At 51.0% G+C, this 20,282-nt stretch overlaps 2 protein-coding genes across 2 annotated transcripts; one reads left to right on the forward strand and one right to left on the reverse strand.

Moving 5' to 3' along the window:
• Window positions 1-389: 389 nt before the first annotated feature.
• MRPL9 (mitochondrial ribosomal protein L9) lies at window positions 390-10,968 on the reverse strand. The gene is made up of 7 exons (XM_089665984.1): window positions 10,811-10,968; window positions 6,295-6,454; window positions 6,091-6,215; window positions 4,899-4,952; window positions 4,395-4,496; window positions 2,170-2,253; window positions 390-768 (listed from the first exon to the last, which is right to left on the reverse strand). Exons 1-7 carry the CDS (start codon window positions 10,871-10,873, stop codon window positions 604-606), a joined length of 753 nt encoding a protein of 250 aa, XP_089522110.1. The 5' UTR covers window positions 10,874-10,968; the 3' UTR covers window positions 390-603.
• A 787-nt stretch (window positions 10,969-11,755) lies between these two features.
• Window positions 11,756-17,860, forward strand: LOC149430860 (zona pellucida sperm-binding protein 3-like). The gene is made up of 8 exons (XM_089665986.1): window positions 11,756-12,542; window positions 14,005-14,123; window positions 14,637-14,740; window positions 15,525-15,702; window positions 16,160-16,280; window positions 16,353-16,444; window positions 17,257-17,375; window positions 17,599-17,860. The coding sequence occupies exons 1-8, from the start codon at window positions 12,183-12,185 to the stop codon at window positions 17,832-17,834; spliced, it is 1,329 nt and encodes a 442-aa protein (XP_089522112.1). The 5' UTR covers window positions 11,756-12,182; the 3' UTR covers window positions 17,835-17,860.
• The last annotated feature ends 2,422 nt before the right edge of the window (window positions 17,861-20,282 follow it).

Genomic DNA, 20,282 nt, shown 5'->3' on the forward strand with positions numbered 1-20,282 from the left:
CACCGCCCTCCCCCCACAAGTCTTCTGTGCCGGAGGGGGGGGTTGGGGGGTATTGTGTACATTGTGTGGCAGACAATAGAGAACAGGAAGCGGCAGGTGGCGGCTCAGAACGGTTCCGTCTTCTATAGAGACACAAAATGCACAATTTCTGCCTCTGAGCTATTCTGGGCTGTGAAAAGCGACCCGCTGCGCTCCGCTCTCTACACTTCCTCAACTCCATTTCAACGTCTTGACAACAATACCCCCGGCTCAGCTTCGCAGCGCACAAAACTGTTCACGGTGAACCTGTACCTGGGCGTCCAATCAGGAGCTGCGGTGTCATTGATAGGGGTGTCACGTGACACCAAGGCATCCCCCCCCCTCCTTTCGCACTCAAATACACAAGCGACTTCCAAAATGGAGATAAATTTATTACAAATCAAAGCGAGGGAGAGGAAGGTTTGCCCCCCTCGGAGTCCGTGATCGCCGTACGATTCGCCGCGTACCCGCCTTACGCAAACAATGCGCCCGATTACCACCGCGACCAGGAGGCCGCCGTTCAGCTGGCTGTGGATTCTGGCGTGTTGCTGCCCTCTGCTGGCGGCTCGGTGGTAGAACGTCCGTTCAGCTGGCTGTGGATTCTGGCGTGTTTCTGCCCTCTGCTGGCGGCTTGGTGGCAGGACATCCCGCGGCTGCTTGTCTGGACAACCAACTCCGGTAGCGTCTGCTGCGAGGTCCATCGAACATCACCACGTCCACCGGGACCCGGACCGTGTCTATTCCGTTCACCTGCAACCGAGAGGAGGGTCACACCTGGGGCAGAGGGCGTACCAAGAAACGCCGAATACAGATTCACAGAGGTCATTCCTGGGCAGTTTTCCTCATCTCTCACCTTGCTGCCTCCTTCTGTCTGCTAGAAATGCTCCCTGTCAGCGCCAATTCTGCCTGCAGTGCTTTAACCGCCTCCCACCCGCCATATAAGGCAATGACGGGCGCAAGGCGGTTCTCTCGTTCTGGGAGGAGGTGATATGACGTCTTCCCACTCTAGCCGCACTAGAGGGGGAAGAGAGAGGGGGGAGGAGAGAGGGAGAGAGGGGGGGAGGAGAGAGGGAGAGAGGGGGGAGGAGAGAGAGAGGGGGGGGGAGAGAGAGAGGGGGGGGAGAGAGAGAGGGGGGGAGAGAGAGAGGGGGGGAGAGAGGGGGATGAGAGAGGGGAGGGGGAGAGAGAGAGGGGGGAGGAGAGAGAGGGGGGAGGAGGAGAGGGGGAGGAGAGAGGGGGGAGGAGAGAGAGAGGGGGGGGAGAGAGAGAGGGGGGGAGAGAGAGAGGGGGGGAGAGAGGGGGGGAGAGAGAGAGGGGGGGGATAGGGGGATGAGAGAGGGGAGGGGGAGAGAGAGAGGGGGGAGGAGGAGAGAGAGGGGGAGGAGAGAGAGGGGGGGAGGAGAGAGAGGGGGGGAGGAGAGAGAGGGGGGGAGGGGGGAGGAGAGAGGGGGGGAGGGGGGAGGAGAGAGAGGGGGGGAGAGAGGGGGGAATGGAGAGAGAGAGGGGTGGAGAGAGGGGGAGAGGGAGAGGGGGAGAGGGGGGGAGGGAGGGGGTGAGAGGGGGGGAGGAGAGAGAGAGGGGGGGTGAGAGAGGGGGAGGAGGGGGGGAGAAAGGGGGGGGAGAGAGAGAAGGGGTGAGAGACAGGGGGAGAGAGAGAGCGGGAAGGAGAGAGAGAGAGGGGGGGCGAGAGAGGGTGGGAGATCGAGAGAGAGAGATATGTAATCATTTGACATGGGGGTGTTTCCGAATAAGCCAACTAGATGGTCCTCATCAGCTGGGGTAGAGCGGGGGGGGGGGGGGTCAGTCCCTCCTCCTGAACTGCAGAGAGCAAATGACCAAAAGGCTATTCACAGCATAGCAGTCAATTTATAGCAGGTGACTCTGAACCTGTAGAGCATCACCTCCTGGCTGCAAGGGATGAATAGGGAACAATCACATGTAATATTTTATATACAGGATACGGAGATAATTTAGTAGGAAACGTCTGACATGGACATGATAAAGGAACACAGGACGTCACTATCTGCTCTCTCGGGTCTCCTGGGCGCTGTGCTCATGTTTCTGCAATGTGAGCTCCGCCCACAACCAGCACTTCATTCACAAAAAACAATAAAAATGAGGGGAAAAAAAAAAAAAGAAAGTCAAACTCACCGTGACTTCGCACCAATACTCTCCAAGGGTGGTAATTGGTTCCTCTGGGATCTTCAGAACCTCCAAGGGGACCACCACATCCATCTATGGAGAGGAGACAAGGAGAAGAAAGAGAAGAAAACGGGAGGGGTGGGGGTAAAAAGGAAAAGCAGAAGAGGAAGGAATGAAAAGAAGAAGAAAGGAGGAGGAAGGGAGGAGAAGGAAGAAGTGGAAGGAGAAGAATGAAGACGATAAAGAGGAAGCAGAAAATGAAGAGGAAGGAAAGGGAAGAAGCAGAAGAAGAGGAAAAAGAAGGAAGAAGAAGGAAAGAGGAAGATGGAGAAGGAAGAAGCAGGAGAAATGGAAAGAGAAGAGGAAGGAAAGAGAGATGAAGAGGAAGAAGGAGGAAGAAGAAAAAGAAGGAAGATGAGGGAAGAAGATGAAAGGAAAAGGATGGAGAAGGAAGAAGAGGAGGGAGAAGGAAGTAGAGGGAGAAGCAGGAGAAGAGGAAAGAGAAGGGAGAAGCAGGAGAAGGAGAAGGGAGAAGCAGGAGAAGGAGAAGGAAGAAGCAGGAGAAGAGGAAAGAGAAGGGAGAAGCAGGAGAAGGCGAAGGAAGAAGCAGGAGAAGAGGAAGGAGAAGGAGAAGGAAAAGGAAGAAGCAGGGGAAGAGGAAAGAGAAGGAAGAAGCAGGAGAAGAGGAAAGAGAAGGAAGAAGCAGGAGAAGAGGAAAGAGAAGGAAGAAGCAGGAGAAGAGGAAAGAGAGGGAAGAAGCAGGAAAAGAGGAAAGAGAAGGAAGAAGCAGGAGAAGAGGAAGGAAGAAGCAGGAGAAGAGGAAGGAAGAAGCAGGAGAAGAGGAAGGAAGAAGCAGGAGAAGAGGAAGGAAGAAGCAGGAGAAGAGGAAGGAAGAAGCAGGAGAAGAGGAAAGAAGAAGCAGGAGAAGAGGAAAGAGAAGGAAGAAGCAGGAGAAGAGGAAAGAGAAGGAAGAAGCAGGAGAAGAGGAAAGAGAAGGAAGAAGCAGGAGAAGAGGAAAGAGAGGGAAGAAGCAGGAAAAGAGGAAAGAGAAGGAAGAAGCAGGAGAAGAGGAAGGAAGAAGCAGGAGAAGAGGAAGGAAGAAGCAGGAGAAGAGGAAGGAAGAAGCAGGAGAAGAGGAAAGAAGAAGCAGGAGAAGAGGAAAGAGAAGGAAGAAGCAGGAGAAGAGGAAAGAGAAGGAAGAAGCAGGAGAAGAGGAAAGAAGAAGCAGGAGAAGAGGAAGGAAGAAGCAGGAGAAGAGGAAGGAAGAAGCAGGAGAAGAGGAAGGAAGAAGCAGGAGAAGAGGAAAGAAGAAGCAGGAGAAGAGGAAAGAGAAGGAAGAAGCAGGAGAAGAGGAAAGAGAAGGAAGAAGCAGGAGAAGAGGAAGGAGAAGGAAGAAGCAGGAGAAGAGGAAGGAAGAAGCAGGAGAAGAGGAAGGAAGAAGCAGGAGAAGAGGAAGGAAGAAGCAGGAGAAGAGGAAAGAAGAAGCAGGAGAAGAGGAAGGAAGAAGCAGGAGAAGAGGAAGGAAGAAGCAGGAGAAGAGGAAAGAAGAAGCAGGAGAAGAGGAAAGAAGAAGCAGAAGAGGAAAGAGAAGGAAGAAGCAGGAGAAGAGGAAGGAGAAGATGAAGTAAAAAGAGATGAAGAGGAAGTACAAAAAGAAGGAAGATGAAGAGGAAGGTGAGAGAAGATGGAGAAGGAGGAAGGAAAATGAGGAGGAAGAAGAGAATGGAGGAGGAGGAAGAAAGATAGTTAATCTCATGCTAACATGCCCGTCTCGTATGCTGCTAGAGACAAACAGTTCCCAATATCCCCAGTCCCGGACCAGCCCCCAACCTTTCCCTCCCAGCATCCTCTCAGGCCGCCTCCCACTTGAGTATCTCTTCTTATGACCCCGCCTCAATATCCTAGCTTCCAGTATATCTGCTCCTGGACAGTATCTTCATTTTTGAACCCCCCTCCCCCCAGCCTGATCTCCTCCTCCCCACCCCCCACCCGAGGAAAAGTGATGTTTACCCTCCATGACTGTAAGAACTAAAACCCGATAAATGAAAGGGATGGGCCAAGGACCCCCAGGATGGACGTTCTTCACCCAGGAAAAGAGGCGGGCTCTGACATCACATGACACAACCTCTATTGGCTGCCGTTGCTGGGATGGGCAGGACATCCCGACGTCTGATCCCACGTTGCAGGACACAACCAGACGCCGAGCGCAGAAGGCGAGGACCTCGGCGACTTACGTTTCTCAGGAATTGGCGCGCTACGATCTCTTTGGTCAGCGTCCATCCCGATTCCTCTCTCATTCTCACCTCCAGACGGGAATGCTTCAGGAGGTTTACAGTCTGCGGAGGGAAAATGAAAAAGACCACCAGAGATTTTTATATACCAGTGAGGAATCCATCAGAAGTGTTCTCCCCCCCATATGCAAACAGCCAAGCCAGCCCCCCGCCAATCCACCGCTGACGTCCATCCCAGGAACTAGTATGTGACGTCATATGGGATGGATGCAAGAGGGGGAATTGGCCGGAAATGGCAGTCACGTCAATGGCGCTTCCCTGTACCATTCTGCATATGGGGGGAGGAGGAAGGACCATGTGCCTGGTGGGGGTCACGATGGTGACGGTGGGGGGGGGTCACGATGGTGACGGTGGGGGGGGGGGTCACGATGGTGACGGTGGGGTGGGGGGGGGGTCATGATGTGGGGGTGTGTAATTTTATGGCTTAGAGTGCTTGTAATGACTGACCTTCTCACCGCTCCAGGACTGCTGGGGTTCGATGGCCGTCACTGACGTTTTCGTCTATGGGGAAGAATGAGAGTGATGAGACAGGAGAAGGCGCTCTCAGGGTGCGGCACACTGACCCCACTCTTTCAGGAAATGACCACGCCCTCTGCGGACACGGCCCAGTGCCCACGCCCTCACTGGACAGGCCCCTCAGACAGGGTACAGTGACCACGCCCTCTGCAGACAGGGCACAACACCTTCTGTGGACAGGGCACGGGGTCAACGCCCTCACCACCCAGGCCAGTGACCACACCCTCCCCAGGCAGGGCACAGTGACCACACCCTAAATGGACAGGCCTCCCCAGACAGGGCATGGTGACCACGCCCTCCCCAGGCAGGGAGCAGTGACCACGCCCTCCCAGGCAGGGAGCAGTGACCACGCCCTCCCCAGGCAGGGCGCAGTGGCCACGCCCTCCCCCGGCAGGGCACAGTGGCCACGCCCTCCCCAGGCAGGGCGCAGTGGCCACGCCCTCCCCAGGCAGGGCGCAGTGGCCACGCCCTCCCCAGGCAGGGCGCAGTGGCCACGCCCTCCCCAGGCAGGGCGCAGTGGCCACGCCCTCCCCAGGCAGGGCGCAGTGGCCACGCCCTCCCCAGGCAGGGCGCAGTGGCCACGCCCTCCCCAGGCAGGGCGCAGTGGCCACGCCCTCCCCAGGCAGGGCGCAGTGACCACGCCCTCCCCAGGCAGGGCGCAGTGACCACGCCCTCCCCAGGCAGGGCGCAGTGACCACGCCCTCCCCAGGCAGGGCGCAGTGACCACGCCCTCCCCAGGCAGGGCGCAGTGACCACGCCCTCCCCAGGCAGGGCGCAGTGACCACGCCCTCCCCAGGCAGGGCGCAGTGACCACGCCCTCCCCAGGCAGGGCGCAGTGACCACGCCCTCCCCAGGCAGGGCGCAGTGACCACGCCCTCCCCAGGCAGGGCGCAGTGACCACGCCCTCCCCAGGCAGGGCGCAGTGACCACGCCCTCCCCAGGCAGGGCGCAGTGACCACGCCCTCCCCAGGCAGGGCGCAGTGACCACGCCCTCCCCAGGCAGGGCGCAGTGACCACGCCCTCCCCAGGCAGGGCGCAGTGACCACGCCCTCCCCAGGCAGGGCGCAGTGACTCCGCTCGCTCGGAATATGTTGTGGTGACCCCGTTCTCCCCGATCACTCACCATCTTATCGCTTTCAAACATCTTCTTGTTCTCGGGGGAGGGGTAAACGGCGAATCCCTGCGGCAGAAGTTTATTCCGGCCCAGCGCTTTGTCCACCAGCACCGTGTCACCGCGACTGCCGAGCTCTGCAAGGAAGAGGGATGCCGGGGGGTCAGTGTGCGGACAGTGGCCCCGCAGCCCCAGCGCTGCATCGTCAGCACTCACTTTGTATGGACCGGGTCAGGATCAGCTCCATCTTCTCCTTCTCCCGGTGCTTCGTGTCCTCCACCATGCGGTAGATCCGGTGACGTCGCGGGTGCAGGTATGGCTCCTCCCCCTTCTTAGCCAGGGGGACATTGTACCAACGCTCTACAATCACCGTACCCTGCAAGACACAAGACGGGAGATGACCAATGAGGGCGATCGTACACACTGTACATGGGGGTACAGAGCCAGGGGGGGCCGTCACCTCTCACTGGGGGGACGGGGGAGGGGTGGGTATGATATCTTCTCCATCATCACTAAACCGTTACAAGGGACCAGTCAGTGCGGGGCAGACAGGTACAGGGGGGTCAGTCAGCGCGGGGCAGACAGGTACAGGGGGGTCAGTCAGCGCGGGGCAGACGGGTACAGGGGGGTCAGTCAGAGCGAGGCAGACAGGTACGGGGGGTCAGTCAGAGCGAGGCAGACAGGTACGGGGGGGTCAGTCAGAGCGAGGCAGACAGGTACGGGGGGGTCAGTCAGAGCGAGGCAGACAGGTACGGGGGGGTCAGTCAGCGCGGGGCAGACAGGTATGGGGGGGGTCAGTCAGCACGGGGCAGACAGGTAAAGGGGGGTCAGTCAGCACGGGGCAGACAGGTACAGGGGGGTCAGTCAGCGCGGGGCAGACAGGTAAAGGGGGGTCAGTCAGCACGGGGCAGACAGGTACAGGGGGGTCAGTCAGCGCGGGGCAGACAGGTACAGGGGGGTCAGTCAGCGCGGGGCAGACAGGTACAGGGGGGTCAGTCAGCGCGGGGCAGACGGGTACAGGGGGGTCAGTCAGCGCGGGGCAGACGGGTACAGGGGGGTCAGTCAGCGCGGGGCAGACGGGTACAGGGGGGTCAGTCAGCGCGGGGCAGACGGGTACAGGGGGGTCAGTCAGCGCGGGGCAGACGGGTACAGGGGGGTCAGTCAGCGCGGGGCAGACAGGTACAGGGGGGTCAGTCAGTGCGGGGTATGTATGTTACTGGGGTATATATTAGGGGGGGTCAGGGAAGTACAGGGTCTATATTAGAGATATATGAGGGGTGTATGTGCAGTACATATCATGTATATATTGGGGGTACAGGGTATACATTAGGTGTATATTGGGGGTACAGGGTATACATTAGGTATATATTGGGGGTACAGGGTATACATTAGGTGTATATTGGGGGTACAGGGTATACATTAGGTGTATATTGGGGGTACAGGGTATACATTAGGTGTATATATTGGGGGTACAGGGTATACATTAGGTATATATTGGGGGTACAGGGTATACATTAGGTATATATTGGGGGTACAGGGTATACATTAGGTGTATATTGGGGGTACAGGGTATACATTAGGTGTATATTGGGGGTACAGGGTATACATAAGGTATATATTGGGGGTACAGGGTATACATTAGATATATATTGGGGGTACAGGGTATACATTAGATATATATTGGGGGTACAGGGTATACATTAGATATATATTGGGGGTACAGGGTATACATTAGATATATATTGGGGGTACAGGGTTTATATATGGGGTCAGCATTGTACAGGATCTATATTGGGGATATATGAGGGGTATAGATCAGGTATTTGTTAGGGGGGGTACAGGGTATATATTTGGGTGTCAAGTGATATATAGAGGTGTACAGGGTATATATTGGGATGTCAGATGGTATATATTGGGGTGTACAGGGTATATGTTAGGGTGTCAGGAGGAATATTGGGGTGTACAGGGTGTGAGAGGTGTACAGGGTGTGAGGGGTGTACAGGGTGTACAGGGTATATACTGGGGTGTGAGGGGTGTACAGGGTATATATTGGGGTATACAGGGTATATACTGGGCTGCGAGGGGTGTACAGGGTATATATTGGGGTGAGAGGGGTGTACAGGGTATATATTGGGGTATACAGGGTATATATTGGGGTGTACAGGGTATATATTGGGGTATACAGGGTATATATTGGGGTGTGAGGGGTATACAGGGTATATATGAGGGGTGTACAGGGTGTATATTGAGGTGTACAGGGTATATATTGAGGTGTGAGGGGTGTACAGGGTATATATTGGGCTGTGAGGGGTGTACAGGGTATATATTGGGGTATACAGGGTATATATTGGGGTGTACAGGGTATATATTGGGCTGTGAGGGGTATACAGGGTATATATTGGGGTGTCAGCTGGTATATTGGGGTGTACAGGGTACATATTGGGGTGTACAGGCTCTATGAGGGGTGTCAGATGGTATATAGGGGTGTACAGGGTATATATTGGGGTGTCAGATGGTATATTGGGGTGTACAGGGTATATATTGGGCTGTGAGGGGTGTACAGGGTACATATTGGGGTGTACAGGGTATATATTGGGGTGTGAGGGGTGTACAGGGTACATATTGGGGTGTACAGAGTATATATTGGGGTGTGAGGGGTGTACAGGGTACATATTGGGGTGTACAGGGTATATATTGGGGTGTACAGGGTATATATTGGGGTGTGAGGGGTGTACAGAGTATATATTGGGGTGTACAGGGTATATATTGGGGTGTACAGGGTATATATTGGGGTGTGAGGGGGTGTACAGAGTATATATTGGGGTGTACAGGCTCTATGAGGGGTGTCAGATGGTATATAGGGGTGTACAGGGTATATATTGGGGTGTCAGATGGTATATAGGGGTGTACAGGGTATATATTGGGGTGTCAGATGGTATATTGGGGTGTACAGGGTATATATTGGGGTGTGAGGGGTGTACAGAGTATATATTGGGGTGTGAGGGGTGTATATTGGGGTGTACAGGGTATATATTGGGGTGTGAGGGGTGTATATTGGGGTGTACAGGGTATATATTGGGGTGTGAGGGGTGTACAAGGTATATATTGGGGTGTGAGGGGTGTATATTGAGGTATACAGGGTATATATTGGGGTGTGAGGGGTATACAGGGTATATATGAAGGGTGTCAGATGGTATATAGGGGTGTACATGGTATATTGGGGTGTCAGATGGTATATAGGGGTGTACAGGGTATATATTGGGGTGTCAGATGGTATATTGGGGTGTACAGGGTATATATTGGGGTGTGAGGGGTGTACAGAGTATATATTGGGGTGTGAGGGGTGTATATTGGGGTGTACAGGGTATATATTGGGGTGTCAGATGGTATATTGGGGTGTACAGGGTATATATTGGGGTGTGAGGGGTGTACAGAGTATATATTGGGGTGTGAGGGGTGTACAGAGTATATATTGGGGTGTGAGGGGTGTATATTGGGGTGTACAGGGTATATATTGGGGTGTGAGGGGTGTATATTGGGGTATACATTGGGGTGTGAGGGGTATATATGAAGGGTGTCAGATGGTATATAGGGGTGTACAGGGTATATATTGGGGTGTGAGGGGTATACAGGGTATATATGAAGGGTGTCAGATGGTATATAGGGGTGTACATGGTATATTGGGGTGTACAGGGTATATATTGGGGTGTGAGGGGTGTATATTGGGGTGTACAGGGTATATATTGGGGTGTGAGGGGTGTATATTGGGGTATACATTGGGGTGTGAGGGGTATATATGAAGGGTGTCAGATGGTATATAGGGGTGTACAGGGTATATATTGGGGTGTGAGGGGTATACAGGGTATATATGAAGGGTGTCAGATGGTATATAGGGGTGTACAAGCTATATATTGGGCTGTGAGGGGTGTACAGGGTATATATTGGGGTGTACAGGGTATATATTGGGGTGTACAGGGTATATATTGGGGTGTACAGGGTATATATTGGGCTGTGAGGGGTGTACAGGGTATATATTGGGCTGTGAGGGGTGTATATTGGGGTGTACAGGGTATATATTGGGGTGTGAGGGGTGTATATTGGGGTGTACAGGGTATATATTGGGCTGTGAGGGGTGTACAGGGTATATATTGGGCTGTGAGGGGTGTACATGGTATATTGGGGTGTACAGGGTATATATTGGGGTGTACAGGGTGTATATTGGGGTGTACAGGGTATATATTGGGGTGTACAGGGTATATATTGGGGTGTGAGGGGTGTACAGGGTATATATTGGGGTGTACAGGGTATATATTGGGGTGTACAGGGTATATATTGGGGTGTGAGGGGTATATATTGGGCTGTGAGGGGTGTACAGGGTATATATTGGGGTGTGAGGGGTGTACAGGGTATATATTGGGGTGTGAGGGGTGTACAGGGTATATATTGGGGTGTGAGGGGTGTACAGGGTATATATTGGGGTGTACAGGGTATATATTGGGGTGTGAGGGGTGTACAGGGTATATATTGGGGTGTGAGGGGTGTACAGGGTATATATTGGGGTGTACAGGGTATATATTGGGGTGTGAGGGGTGTACAGGGTATATATTGGGGTGTACAGGGTATATATTGGGCTGTGAGGGGTGTATATTGGGCTGTGAGGGGTATATATGAGGGGTGTCAGATGGTATATAGGGGTGTACAGGCTCTATGAGGGGTGTCGGTGTCTCCTCACCCGGCTCGGGGTGACACATATCGGGCTTCTCAGGCTCAGCAGCCGGCTGGTCACTTTCAGCATCTCTCCGGCCTCTGCGCTCCAAGGACACCATGTGCAGAGCTCCGACCAATCAGCGCCCAGCAATCACCCCACATGAGCACAGTTCGCCTCACTCCCTGCCGTCACATGACCCGTCACTAGAGTCCCGCTCTCCCCATCTGTCACACACCGGAAGTGTCCTCTACAGCTTAGCCCGGCGGCCATTTTCCCGGAGACTAGCCCCCTTGACAGGATTTTTTTTTCAACTAATTATGCGTCGCTCATAGCAACCAGATTATTCCTCCATCCCATCATTCCCCATCCCCCAATTGCTAATAAAGTGATCACTATGGTGACCTGAGTCCCCTCATCCCTTTCCTGATGTTCCCCTTTGTCCTTCCATTACTCTCAGATGAAGTAAACAATCATGGAGAACCAACAATTCTGCGCAGTGTATGTAGCAGAGGACGCGTGGCGGCGATGGCGGCATGCGCAGATCCATGCGATATTGGCCACAATCCTCAGATAAATCCGCCATCTTCCTCTGAATTCGATGGATCCCTCCTGGAAGTGGCATGTTCACGGCGGTGGCAGGAATGCACGCAAACGCCTCTTTTACGAAATGGGGAGGAACCACGAAAATCGGTTCATTAACAGAGTAAAAATCGATTATTATTAGTGACGATTTTCAAAAGAAAATTCTTTTGGAATTTGAAACATGTATGGCTGGCATTAAGGCCGGCCATACATGGGTCGATTTCCTAACGATTTTTCGTTCAATAATCGGACCTAAGAATAATCGATTTTCACTCTGTTAATGAACCAATTTTCGTGGTTCCTCCCCATTCCGTTGGTAAGTTCATGAAAAACGATCGATTTTCTAAATCATTGGTGGCACCCAGGGGCGGACTGACCATTTGGTAACTCGGGCACTGCCCGAGGGCCCGGGGTCAGTAGGGGCCCCATGAGATGCCCCTGGTACCTTTTTCATAGGCTTTTTTGAGTTTGGGCATGAACACAGGGGCCCCACGATCCCCTATTGCTCGGGGGGCCCCATGAGTAGTCAGTCCGCCCCTGGTGGCACCATTGGATTACAGAACCAAGGATGTTTTCGATTGAAAAATAGTTTGGAATTCGACCCATGTATGGCCTGCTTAAGCTCCTGATGAGTGGAGTTGCTGGACGTTAGCACAGGTGGGGCAGATTGCTGTCAACAGAGGGTGTGGTCAGGGTTGGTCAGGATGGTCCAGGATTGGTCAAGGTTGATCCACCCCAGGTGGGGGTAGTTCCTGCAGGGTGTATAAAGTCTCACACCAGCAGCAAGGAGGGGAATGGTTCTTTCTTGATCACAATGAGTTGGCTTGGAGGGCTCTTTGTGGTGGTATTGGCCTTTGGTCTTGTCCTAGGTCAGGACTCTTGGCACACCTGGCACCGCCAACAGTCTGGCTCCAGGCGGCATGATCCCCTCCGGTCTGGTTGGGGTTCGGTCCAAGGTTTGCCTAGGCAGCTTGCTCCTCTTGAGAGACCAGTCAGTATAGTGTGCATGGAGGACACGATGGTGGTGATCATCAAGAAGAATCTGTATGGGAATGGAAAACTAATCCAGGTGTCTGACCTCACCCTTGGCACTACACAGTGTAAGCCAACCTCTGAGGACCGGGACACCGTGACCTTCCAGATCCGTCTACAGGACTGTGGGAACCAAGTTCAGGTGGGCTGTCTGATATATCCATGGTTACATTCTAAAATGTCACTTTCATAGACCTTTTTTAGGTCTGATTTTTCTATGGGGTGATGTATCTGACTGCCTGTAGGTTGAATTAATATCTTGGGAAGGTCCTACTAGAGTAGCTGGGGGGATGTATGTCTAGATTGCTTTTGTGACTATCTTGACCACCATTCTGTGGTCTTGATGGTGCTGTGAGGGCCACCTTGCCTTGTGTGACTATCTTGGACACCATTCTGAAATCTTGGTGGTGCTGTGAGGGCCACCTAGCTGAGCTATCTAAACTGCACTCAGATCAAAAATTGATAGAATTGCAGCTTACTGGTCCTTAGAGTTGGTGGCTACACTAGTGTTGTCATCCTAGGGCAGCCTTTCTCACACTCCTCAAAACAGAGGAACTCATTGCTGAAGGAACCACTAGCAACCTCTTGAGAAACCCTGCCCTAGGAGAATGAGGGTGTTAAGACTACATAACCCTTCCCTCTCCTCAACAGTGGATGTTCTGTAGTCTGCTGATCCACTAGTGACAGCCATACTAAGGTGTTGTCACCTTAGGGCAAGGAGTGCTAAGCTACATAATGCCTCCATAGCAGGGTGAGGTTTTGTAGCCTGCTGATCCATTGCTTGGGTGACAACCATATTGGCTAGTGTTGTCACACTGAGTGACACAGCTCCATTTCTTCTCATGACCTGGTCAAGTCTTGTGGTCTGCTGAGGAACCAATCCAAACTGACAACATTCTAGAGGCAGAGAGCATGCCCATTTGATATCAATGGGCATGCTCTGCCTCCTGGAGCACTGGCCTACAGGATGTCTTCAGATCACAAGCTTTCTGGCTGTAGGAACATCTATCTCCAAAATGTATTTGGCTAGAGTTGACCTTTAATTCCACCTATGGTCAGGTTGGTCCACCTGGAATTGATATTTCAGGACTCCACAGCAAAAGGCACCAATGCTTCAGATTGTCTGACTATGGGTTGAAGAAGCAGCATGAAATACCAGTGAGCAGAGCTTGGGACAAGAGGTCCATCTACATACCTCTTTAGACCAGTGGTCTCCAAACTGAAGCCTGGGGGCCGCATGTGGCTTTGCTTGCTTTTATCTGGTCCTTGGGGCACTATTTAGTCCACTGACACCGTGTTCCCACCAATGATGGGGCACAGTTCCCACCAATGATACCACTGTGTTCCCACCAACAATGGGGCACAGTTACCACCAATGGTACCAACGATGGGCTATTTACTCCCACTGATGCTGGGACATCTTCAGGTCCAACCCCCTCACCCCCCAAAGTCTGTAGGACCGTAAACTGACCCCTTTGCTTAGACAGTTTGAAGACCCCCTTGCTTTAGACAATGCCTACTTGACTTGCATGTTGGGAGTTCCCCCTTTAGGCCTTGGTGACATGACGGTTCTGGTTTTTTTTTTTTTTTTTTTTTTTTTACAGATGAATCCTGACTTCCTCCTGTACAACACAAATGTGGCTTACAAACCGTCTTCATCCAGGAATATTCCAATCACCCGCACAAACAGTGCCAACATCAGCATTCAGTGCTACTACCCCCGGTGAGTCTCCTAACTGGGTCAGTTGTGCATGAATTGTCTATGATTCCATCCCTAAGTCTTTGTGTACTGATAAGATTGAGTTACTGCTCAAAATATAGTGACTTGCAGAACCAGCCATAATGAGATGTTGGGTGTCCAACACTTGGCACGTGCTTGGTCTGACTTGCTATTTTCGTAAAACCAGGACAAGTTTGACTGCCTCGGAACCTGCAGATTTCATGGTACAACTCTAGTGGGCTCACTTTAAAAAAAGGTTCAAAATGGGAGTAATGTTCTATTGGCTTGTGAAATGCATATCTACCATGTGCCAGCAGGTGGTGGTGGTCTCCAAGCAAAACTAGCATTTTTACTACAGCTGGTCCCTGGAATATCTGGTTCCAGGTAGTGCTGGGCCTTCTCACACCATGCTTTGCTAACTTGAGTCATGGATTCTCCTTTCAAGGTTCCATACAAAGTAAATCCATTCTGACCCAACATTCCAAGGATTTATCTGTCTCTACTTCAATATTTTAGGCATGGAAATGTCAGCAGCAACGCCATCAAACCAACATGGATTCCTGTCAGCACCACCATAACCATGGAGGAGAGGCTCTCCTTTGCACTGTATCTGATGAAAGGTAGGAACATCTCCTCATAGACTTTGGAACATTCACCTGTAAGCTGTTAATTGCAAAATAACCAGCCATCCCTCTCCAAAGGGGCAGCTTGCACATGGACCCTGCTGCAGGATACCACACCATGCCAACCCCTAAATACGTGGGACCCCCAGCTTTTCTTAGCGGGGGTGACCAGCATTTCCTGGTGCTGATTGCCTCAGATGCTGAAACTCAACCACTGCACGTGTGGCAGCTTAATGCACAAAGACAACAATCTGGTTCCTTAATTAGTGGCCTTGCATACATCTTTGAGACCTGGCTACAGAACTCATCTTCACACTTTGGTCACAGGATGTAGGTTGGCTATAACAACCAGTTGTCCAAGTAGCTCCAATATCTGAGGACATCTGACCACTAAAGTCTGAGGGTTTCAAGCCCCAACATTGGCTTGCTAGAAGCTTCATGTAGTGCTCATTCCTGACACCATATCTTGCTTGGCCACAATGTTTGGCCCTCCAGCACCAACATGGGAATGAGAGCACTAAAAGAAGCTTCTAGAACTCCAGCCCCAACATTTGCTTTCTAGAAGCTTCTTTTATTCTCATTCCTATGTTGGGGCTGGGGGGCCAAAAATTGTGGCCAAGCAAGATATGGTCAGGAATTAGAGCACTAAAAGAAGCTTCTAGCAAGCCAGACATCATATCTTGCTTGGCCACAATTTTTGGCCCTCCAGTCAGCTTGGTAGATAAAAAAAATTTGTTGGTTTTGAAATGTCTTTCCTAACATGGAAGTCTGTCTCTTGCAGATGATTGGAGCAGTCTGAGGGACTCCAATATTGTATCACTTGGTGACTCCTTGAACATCGAGGCTTTTGTCAAGGTAGACAACCATATGCCGATGAGGATCGTTGTGGACAGCTGTGTGGCATTGCTAGCTCCGGACCCCAATTCCTCCCCTCGATATGAGCTCATTAACAATTATGGGTAAATATATTCCTACTCTGTGTAGCTCCAAATTTTAAAAGCTGGGGTGAAATGTGGATGGGAATCCTTAAACACAAACCCTTTCCAATGGGGGATAAAACTTGGTCTTTTTCTTCATGTACTGGTGACTACACAGGAAGTGAGGGAATTATCTTCACCAAGGACTAACTGCAACAGATCCAACCCCTCCTACAATATACAAACCTCCTGGGGTTTTGTATTCTATATTTGATGTGTGAATGCTGAGAAATTTGCTATAGTTGGGTCAAAGTGGCTTGAGTTGGCTGTGGTACACTGATCTTAATCCATAATTGCCAAAACAGGCTAGATCTTGGAGATCCCAAACACTCTAGGTAGGAGGACCTGGACTTTGCAATGGGGGGGCCCCACTAGTTATGGCCCTGAGCCTTTCATATCCTATGGATTTGGGTGTCTAATGGTAGTTTACTCTCTGTAGATGTCTGGTGGATGGGAAGCAAGAGGACTCTTCCTCCACCTTCATATCAAGGAGACCTGAGCCAAACAGACTGCGCTTTGAGATTGATGCCTTTAGGTTCACAGACTACAACCAGCCAATGGTAAGTAGCAGTCTGAGTGATCGTATGGTGCTGAATGTGGCAATGGAGCTTAACAAATATATTCCATCTCAGATCTATATCTACTGTGTGTTGAAAGCCGTCCCACTCAACCAGGCCCCAGACCCAACGAACAAGGCCTGTTCCTTCAGCAAAACCAGCAATTCGTAAGTTACAAACCTCTGCCTAGCTGTATGGCTTGTATTTGGGGATGGTACCTACAGAACGTGTCAACTGATGGGACACCTTAGATCATCTTCTAGACTTTGTACATAGAACATATCCTGACCTTCCAAAAAATGCTACCTGCTTGACTTGTTACTACCAGATACAACTCCTGCCTGGAACAAGCTGGGTCAGCCTTTTACTAATGACTTGGTAGTGATGCCAGAATTGGAGATGGTGTCCATGGAAGCCTACCATTGCTTTTTATAGGGAATTGGTTTCCAAATGCAGAGGAGATACTTACAACACTGACTTGTATGAACCTCAGGCTTGGTAAAGTTGGCCATGCAGGTAATTTCAGCTGATTCCTGCCATAGGCTGAAATTTATTCCATGGGTGGCCTGTTGGCACCATCCAACTTTAAGTCCATTTTTGATTTGCTGTGGGGGAAGTCTTTATGTATGGACCGCTTAAGTCCTAAAAGCGGCACATCTTGTGCAACGTGTACAATGTATAGCCCCATGACTTGGAAGTCCTATATCTGGGTGGAATCTGGGCTGTGGGTGGTTCTCAATCTGAAATTGGAGGCAAACTTCCAACTGGCACAGGTAGAATTCATTTTTTTCCCACCACCTTTTCACCCTTTACTGGGGTCCTAAAGGGCCCTACTAGTTGTACTTTGAAAAGCAAACTAGTGCGCATTTTGTGCATTCACAGGAAAGTTTTTCCAAAGCAATTGCAGGAGATATTTTACAACTTGGCTATGCATGGTCAATGTCTTCCCTTCTCTACCAGTGACTGTCCATTGTTTCAGGTGGTCCCCAGTGGAAGGTTCTGCCAACATCTGCAGTTGTTGTGAATCTGGAAATTGTGATGGCTCTCAATCCAGAAGGCTGAGGCCAGGATCTAGGCACTGGAAGAGACATCAAGCTGGTGAGTTTAATGGTGTCAGACTGATGGAAGCTGCCACTGCTGACCTGAAAATGCTATATTCCTGGGTATAATCTGTTACAAGTTAACATGCTGACCAAGTAGGAAGATGAATAATTCTGATTTGGTCAACATAGTTCTGGCTGTCTCTAAACTAAACCAGGCAATGGGCATGTTCAGGAGGCAATTTGGTCAAAAGTTCTTAACTGAAGTCTCTTTTCTGCAGAAGAGAGATTGGAGGAGGTGATCCAGACCCAGCTCCTGGGCCCCATTTGGATCGTCAATCTGGAAGCTGACATCAAACCTGATGGTGGGCAGGCTCTTGCTCTGCATGCTGACCCTGAACAAGTGAAGCCCTGGATGGTGGTGGCTGTGGGAGGCCTGTGGGCTGCTGTATTGATGGTTGCTGTGCTAACCTGTACACTCAGATCAAGAAAATTTAACATTGCCAATGTACAATAAAACAGATTTTTGCATATGATTTGGAATTGCTGTGGAGTTTCTTGGTTGTGTGGTAGAGGCAAAATGTCTTGCTAGATGAGGTGTCAACTGTCTTCTACACTTGCCAATGGTTACCACACATGGTTCTTGCCCTGGTCAACCCTCTGGCCTCTCCATTCAGGATCTGATAGCTGTCTGGACCTTGTCTCATTTTGGTCTTTGGGCTACACCCCAAAACTTCACATAGGAGAGCTGTCTGGTGGAAGGATGGTTGCAGGCTTGTCTGACTAGACTCTGTTTGCCTAAGATTGGCCTGATGTGACCATGTGGGTGGGAAGAGACTGGATATTGTCAGTCTCCATTGCCCCTTCAGGTGTCTCCATTGCCCCTTCAGGTGTCTCCATTGCCCCTTCAGGTGTCTCCATTGCCCCTTCAGGTGTCTCCATTGCCCCTTCAGGTGTCTCCATTGCCCCTTCAGGTGTCTCCATTGCCCCTTCAGGTGTCTCCATTGCCCCTTCAGGTGTCTCCATTGCCCCTTCAGGTGTCTCCATTGCCCCTTCAGGTGTCTCCATTGCCCCTTCAGGTGTCTCCATTGCCCCTTCAGGTGTCTCCATTGCCCCTTCAGGTGTCTCCATTGCCCCTTCAGGTGTCTCCATTGCCCCTTCAGGTGTCTCCATTGCCCCTCCTAGATTGCTGACCTTATTACTTTGACACACCTGCTAACTGAATCACACTGGCCTGCTTTTATTCTTTGGATGGTGTTGGAGATTTTCAGGTCTCCTACTGGGGAATATTCCTCCATTTCCTGCCCTGGGAGTACTTGTTAGTAGACAAGTGTCCTCATTTGGAAGATTCCCCCTTGCCTCCCTGGTCTAGTGAAGTCTTGTATATTGGATCACTTCTGTTCTAGTGCCAACTGTTGGCCAAATCTACTTAGCAGGGACAAGATGGCAATGGAAGTCTAACCTTCCACTCCATCCAAAACTACTTCTTGGGTTTGGACAATGAATTTGCAGCAGGGCTGTCAGGACCTCCAGGGCATTAATTTGTAGGAATATGGAATTGAATATTATGGGACCTCCAGGGCATTACTTTGTAGGAATAGGCTGTGATGGGACCTCCCAGGGCTTCAGGGCATAACTTCATAGGAATATGGAATTGGCTTTGGTGGGACCTGTTTGAAGGTGCAGACACTGGGGATATTTCTATGCTATGTAGAGACCACTTCCTATAGCCAGCAAGTTTGGGATGATACAATGCACATGTTCAGGCCAGCAATGGTACAGCCAACCCTAAAAGGCTTTTGAACATTGTGATGGTGTGACCAACTACTTGGGTAACCCAACTGAACTGGGCTATCTGTAATTTCTAGGGCCTAGAGAGGCTTCAAGTAGAAAACATGGGGGGGGGGGGGAAGCAATTCCTTTGGGTAAACTTCTGCATTCATGTTACAATACTTCACTATGGCTTGGTGGAAAGTGCCTTCTATTAGATCTTTAACTGGCAGTATTGGCCATCCTTTCTTTGGGATGCAGGTCCCTGATTTTGAGGTTGATCCAGTGGCAGTTCTGACAAACTGTCAAGTGAACATGGCTCCTGTATCTTATACCTCTCCATCAAAGGTCTTACTGGGTAAATGAGTTTATGGCAGCCATTCTCAACCAAGGTTCCTCTAGAGCACAGGTGTCAAACTGGTGGCCCACCATCTGTTGAACTAGTCCCTGAGCCATTGCAAGGCTGACAGCTACAAGCATGACTCAGAGGCTTGGTGGGACTTAGTTTTGCAACAGCTGGAGGGGTGCCAGTTTAACACCCTTGCTCTGGAGCAGAGGTGGGCAAGTGTGGCCCTCCAGCTGTTGTAACTGTCAGTTTTGCAATGCCTCATGGGACTTTGTTCTACAAGTGTGACATGCAGAGCCATGATGGGACTTGTAGTTCACCAACAGCTGGAGGGCCAGTTGCCCACCCCTGCTCTAGAGGTTTGCTAGGGCCTCCTTTGAACTGTGGCTGATTTACCTTCCATTTAATGGCTGCACGGTTTCAGCACTAACACCACTAGAGTCAGCTGCATGGTGTCAAAGACCTTTTTAGTTGTCTAACATGGCACTCTCCCATTGACCACCAACGTAAGAGGCATGCTTCCTGTTGACCAACATGGAGGAGAGCTTTCTTCCTACTGGCCACAATAAGGTCCCCACACTGTTCAACCTCCAACAAATTGGTTTTAGCAGGGTTTCCTTGAGACTCAAATTATTTCAATGGTTCCTCCTGGGGTTAAGTGGTTGATTTATGGGCAATGAAGTTTGGGTATTTATTGGTCTTATGATCTAATGACTGCCAGTTGATCCTGCCGTGGCTCCAGCTATTGCAGTTAACCATTGCATGGATTCCATAAGTTTTAGTCAAAAGACTGAACCCCCAAACTGCTACAAAAGTCACTGGTTAACCTTTCAAAGCAATCTGGGTGCT

Source organism: Staurois parvus, unplaced genomic scaffold, assembly GCF_062004578.1.
Source record: "Staurois parvus isolate SC_StPar_1 unplaced genomic scaffold, SC_StPar_1.0 ptg002454l, whole genome shotgun sequence".
NCBI classification, from domain to species: Eukaryota; Metazoa; Chordata; class Amphibia; order Anura; family Ranidae; genus Staurois; species Staurois parvus.

Excerpts from the sequence above, each read along its gene's own strand:
- MRPL9 (XM_089665984.1), bottom strand. The coding sequence starts at position 10,873 with ATGCTGAAAGTGACCAGCCGGCTGCTGAGCCTGAGAAGCCCGATATGT. Across the intron at positions 6,455-10,810 it reads TATGTGTCACCCCGAGCCGG|GGTACGGTGATTGTAGAGCG; the intron begins GTGAGGAGACAC and ends TGTGTCTTGCAG. Across the intron at positions 6,216-6,294 it reads CCTGACCCGGTCCATACAAA|AGCTCGGCAGTCGCGGTGAC; the intron begins GTGAGTGCTGAC and ends TCTTCCTTGCAG.
- LOC149430860 (XM_089665986.1), top strand. The coding sequence starts at position 12,183 with ATGAGTTGGCTTGGAGGGCTCTTTGTGGTGGTATTGGCCTTTGGTCTT. Across the intron at positions 14,741-15,524 it reads TGCACTGTATCTGATGAAAG|ATGATTGGAGCAGTCTGAGG; the intron begins GTAGGAACATCT and ends TGTCTCTTGCAG. Across the intron at positions 16,281-16,352 it reads CAGACTACAACCAGCCAATG|ATCTATATCTACTGTGTGTT; the intron begins GTAAGTAGCAGT and ends ATTCCATCTCAG.